The 4,564-nt window shown below is 58.8% G+C and overlaps 1 protein-coding gene across 1 annotated transcript in view; it reads right to left on the minus strand.

Moving 5' to 3' along the window:
• CHLRE_19g750247v5 (uncharacterized protein) overlaps positions 1-3,750 on the minus strand; it is a 5,926-nt gene extending 2,176 nt beyond the window's left edge. Inside the window, exons 1-7 of the mRNA XM_043072833.1 lie at positions 3,320-3,750; positions 3,093-3,237; positions 2,562-2,658; positions 1,787-1,904; positions 950-1,021; positions 499-574; positions 21-64 (exon numbers count right to left, since the gene is read on the minus strand). Coding sequence (XP_042914209.1) covers positions 21-64; positions 499-574; positions 950-1,021; positions 1,787-1,904; positions 2,562-2,658; positions 3,093-3,237; positions 3,320-3,625 — 858 coding nt within the window. The 5' untranslated portion in view covers positions 3,626-3,750. The remainder of the gene's footprint in view (positions 1-20; positions 65-498; positions 575-949; positions 1,022-1,786; positions 1,905-2,561; positions 2,659-3,092; positions 3,238-3,319) is intronic.
• Positions 3,751-4,564: the final 814 nt, after the last annotated feature.

The following is a 4,564-nucleotide window of genomic DNA, read 5'->3' on the forward strand; positions in this document are numbered from 1 at the left end:
CAGGAGGGCGGCACGCACACGTTCGGCGACACGTTCGGCGCTTCACCGTTCTGCTTTCCGGAGACTGCCACCCATACACCAAACATATTGTTGACACGGCATCGCGACAGCCCAGCAAAACCCTGCAGCAGCCCCAAGGCTACCCGTCCAGCCCAATAGCCAAACCCATAAGGGGCCCAAGTCGGCACGACCATCAAACAAACACATGGGTGAGTTGTAGCAACAACGCGCGTGACATGAAATACGCGATGCATGTCGCCGTACGCGTGTGCATGCTCGTCCTCCTGGGCAGCAGGTGTCGTACTGTGTCACTGCCGTTATGTTGCTGTCGTACTCCTAGTGACTCTTATTGCTGTCGTGTACACACACATTCGCTATTGCTGTCGTGTAACCACACACACACACACACACACACACACACACACACACACACACACACACACAAACACATGTTTTGCTGTCGTAAACACACATACACACACACAGACAGTCACTTACCCGCGCTGGCCACGCACATGAAGCTGGTCCCCACCCATAGCGTGTGGGCCAGGCACCACAGCCCCTGGCCCACCATCTGTTGGGGAGGTGGCGGTTGGGGTGGTTGGGGTGGTTGGGGTTACAGCGGTTGGGTTCGTGTTCGGGCGGTTGAGGTGGCTGGGGTTAGCTGGGGTTGTGTTCAATTGCATGGCACTGAGTCTGTTTGAAGTGCATGGCTGGGTCCAAGGTTGGACGGAGTGTATACAAGGCGCGCAGGGGGCAGTCGGTGCGGGCGCGCCAGGAAGATCATGAACCCACATCTGCTCACACAAACCCACAAACCCACAAACGAGCGAGCCCAAACCGACCCGAACCCAACAGCACGCCCCCCACCTCCCCCGCCCCACGCACACCCCGCCCAACACGCACCACTCCCCCCCAACTTCCCTCCCCTCCCCCCCCACACACACACCTGCGGGTGCCTGCTGATGCGCATGATGCCGGTCTCCCACAGGTGCAGCTTGGGCTTGTCCACTGCCGCCACCTGAGCAGCGGTGCGTGTGTGTGTGGGGGGGGTTTACATTCATGATTTATTAAGAGGGGGGGGGGGGAGCAGTTCATGACTCCGCAAGACGATATGATGCTGACAGATCGTTGCAGCAGGGTGGGTGGGTACATTCATGACTAACTAAGAAACGGGGGGGGGGGGTAGCAAGAGAGCGGGGAGGGGTCGGGAGTGCGGGGCAGCGGCAGCAGCCGGAGGAGCATCATGGGGCAGGCGCAGTTACTTCATGCGACAGTAGTAACGGAGCATCTGGCTTGACGACACAGTGGGCGCAAATGCAACATAGAAAGCTTGGAAACGCATGAAAGGCCCTTCGCAGAAAATGTTTCTCGACCCTGACACGCAGAAATACATTTCTTGATCCCGGCAGGCCCTCACCGATCTGACCTAAAGGGCCATGCCTGGGGTCTCGGCCGTCCCCCCACCTCCCCCGGCCTCCCCGGGCCCTCCTCGCTCTTTTGCACTGGGTACGGTTTAGTTTGGGCTGGTGTCTACAACCCCTGGAGATCCCCGCCCCTCCCCTGCCCGGTCCCACTCTGATCGCCTCCAACCCTTCGCTGCCCGCACCCAAAACCACAACCACCAACTCCCATTCCCACGATGTCCAAGACCCCAACCCCAACCCCATACCCCAACACCCGAATCTACATTCCCAAACCTTAACCCACATCCCCAAACCCAAATCCAAACCCTAACCCACATCCCCAAACCCAAATCCAAACCTCAACTCCCAAATGCCCTTACCTCCAGGATGTTGAAGGTGGAGGGGTACAGGAACCAGAAGCTGATGAAGTTGATGACCCACACCAGCTCGTGAACCCCCGGCACGTCGCGCACGTTCCACAGCGGCACGCCGTCGTACCTGTGGCACGAGTGTGTGTGTGTATTTGTGTGTATTTGTGTGTTTGTTTGTTTAATAAACAACAAAACGAAGCCCGCCCTGTGTGTGTGTGTGTGTGTGTGTGTGTGTGTAAGAGTGTGTGTGTGTAAGTGTGTAAGTGTGTGTATAAGAGTGCAAGAGAGTGTGTGTGTGTAAGAGTGTGTGTAAGAGAGAGTGTGTGTGTATATGTGTGTGTGTGTCGGGGGGGGGGGAGGCAGAGGGGGAAAGTCCTTCCAATCCCTAAGCAACCAAGCCGGCCAGCCCAGAGCCAGCCCCCGCCCCCCCCCCCCCCCCCCCACACACACACACCCACACAAGGGGGTGAGCCGTTCCCTTCATGTGGAAAACGGAGGGCGTGTGCGAGATGTGGGTGCACTTTGGCGGTGCTGGTGGTGGTGGTTGGTGGCATTCGTGGTTGCGGTTGTTGTGATGGTGATGATAGTGATGCACAAAGCCAGGCGCAATACGTGACGCGGTCACATGCCTGGCGCCCCATGCTTCGTTGCCCGTCTCCGCCACCTTTCTACGGTTACACCCGGCGGCCTTTGGACGCATGCAAGGAACTTCCACATACCATCACCACCTCGTCATCTCATTACCATCACGCTCATAAACAATTATCAAGACTTCAGTGCTCACCGGTGGTTGATGAAGAACACGATGGCCAGCAGCGCCAGCGGCAGCGACACTAGCGCAAACACCACGCGGTAGGCGCGAGGGCCGACCAGCTCCTCGCCTGGGGTGTAAGTAATTGGATTTTAGTCAAACCTTGTAGATTCATGTCGAGTCATGATTGTGAGATGTTGATGGATGTGCGGTGGGTGGGTGGGCCCAAACAGCGCCGCGAAGCCTGGTCGTGGCGTTATGAGGAGAATAAGACACGCGGACGGTTTTTCGCATATGATGTACGGTTGGAGGGGCGTGGCGCGAGTCAAGGTTGGGGCTGGGACAGGAGGAGGAGCGGAGGGGGGGGGGAGCGCAATGAGGGGGTGGTCGGGAGGACCGCGAGGCTGGCTGTCGGAGGGGCGCGGCGCGGCGTGTCCGTGCAAGGCCCGTGCGGGTTCTGGCACACCACCATCGGCCCCTTGGCCCCGCCTCGGCACCCCGCCGCAGCACACCTCGCATCGTCCACAGCACCCAGCTCCCAGACATCCAGGCCCTAGCTCTCACCCTTGGGGCGGAGGCCCGCTAGGCCGCTGTGGGCGATGGCGAACACCAGCAGGATGAGCGCCATCGTGGCCTCGCTGCTGCCGGCCAGCGACTCCAGAGCGCCGAGGAAGTCGTCAGCAAGACCGGTGCCGGGCTGGATCCAGACCTGAAGAAAGCGGGCGAAATTGCGAAGGACTATTAAACGCAAGCGATGCATCCGCAGAATTCGGTGTGCTGTGCAAGCTTACCACGTAAAGCGCGCCCAGAACCGTGCTCAGCAGCACCACAAACAAGGCCCATGATTTGGGGCTCTGCTTGGCGAGGTCAAACGCTGCCGAGTCCTCGCCCACAAGTGTCGGTGCAGGCGCAGGCGGAGCCTCGTCCTGCTGTGCTGCTCTACAGGCGATGGAAGCACGTTGCTCAGCTGTTTCCTTCACCAGCGTAACGGCATGCGACAAATTGAGCCGGCCGGGAACAGGCGCAGCGGAAAGGCGTGCATGTCGCCGCGAGTTCAAACAGCGCGAGACGCCGACAGGTGCACGGGCAGCCAACATCTTGCAACGAATTCTATACACAACTGCCGAGCAAATCGGGCCAAGCTGTAGTTGTCCTCAACCCGCCAATGCAGCTCCCCGTGCCCCCACCTGCGTCCCCCTCCTCCCATGTTCCTTCTTATAATGCCGGATTCATGTTGCGCAGCTCCCAGCCTTGTGTTATGGTGCATGTACATGAGAAGCCCCTGGGGAAAACTGTCTCGCCCTTAAACCCACGAGGCCCCACGAAATACAGCCGGGACTGTGATTTGCAAAGCTTGCAACGTGTCGGGAGAGTGCGTGCAAAACCGCTTGCTGCGCAACCCGAATTGCACCAGGAGCGCATGTGCCTGCTGTAGCTGTCGTAGTCTCTTATGCCACACGGCATACCACACAGGGTGTCTGTCATGCGCCACCAAACTGCACCCCGGACCCCCCCTGTCCCCCCATTCCCGGACAAGGCGAAACTTGATGTCCAAACTCTTTTGACAAGAACTGCAAGTATTCACATCCAACATAGCATGTAGGTTTTGCGCGCGGGTTGGTTTGCCGGGGCGCAAGCAAGCACCGAGTTCCCTGGGCATTCCCTGTCGCCGATGAGTCGTCCAGCTGGTGTTCAGGCCAACCATTCAGTATGCAATTTGAATAATCCACCAAGACCTGGCGGCGGAGAAGCCAATGTGCTGCTATGTGCTTGTGTTGGTACGGTGCTGGTTGGTACTGGTTGGTACGGTGCTGGCGCGCTGGGCTGGCTCGATACCCACCGGAATTCCAGCACCCCTGGGTTCGATCGTGCCGCCGCGACTCGTCAAGCTGCCGCCCTACGGTGCTGATGCTCCTTAAATATCTGTACTTCCGCCCCCTTATCTTTGACCCTGTGCCAACAAACCTGATGTTGTACGTTGCCACAATTGTGCAAACGGAAATAAATGCGGAATGTCGCAGGGCGGCACCAGGTGC

Source organism: Chlamydomonas reinhardtii (assembly GCF_000002595.2).
Source record: "Chlamydomonas reinhardtii strain CC-503 cw92 mt+ unplaced genomic scaffold scaffold_19, whole genome shotgun sequence".
Classification (NCBI taxonomy): domain Eukaryota; kingdom Viridiplantae; phylum Chlorophyta; class Chlorophyceae; order Chlamydomonadales; family Chlamydomonadaceae; genus Chlamydomonas; species Chlamydomonas reinhardtii.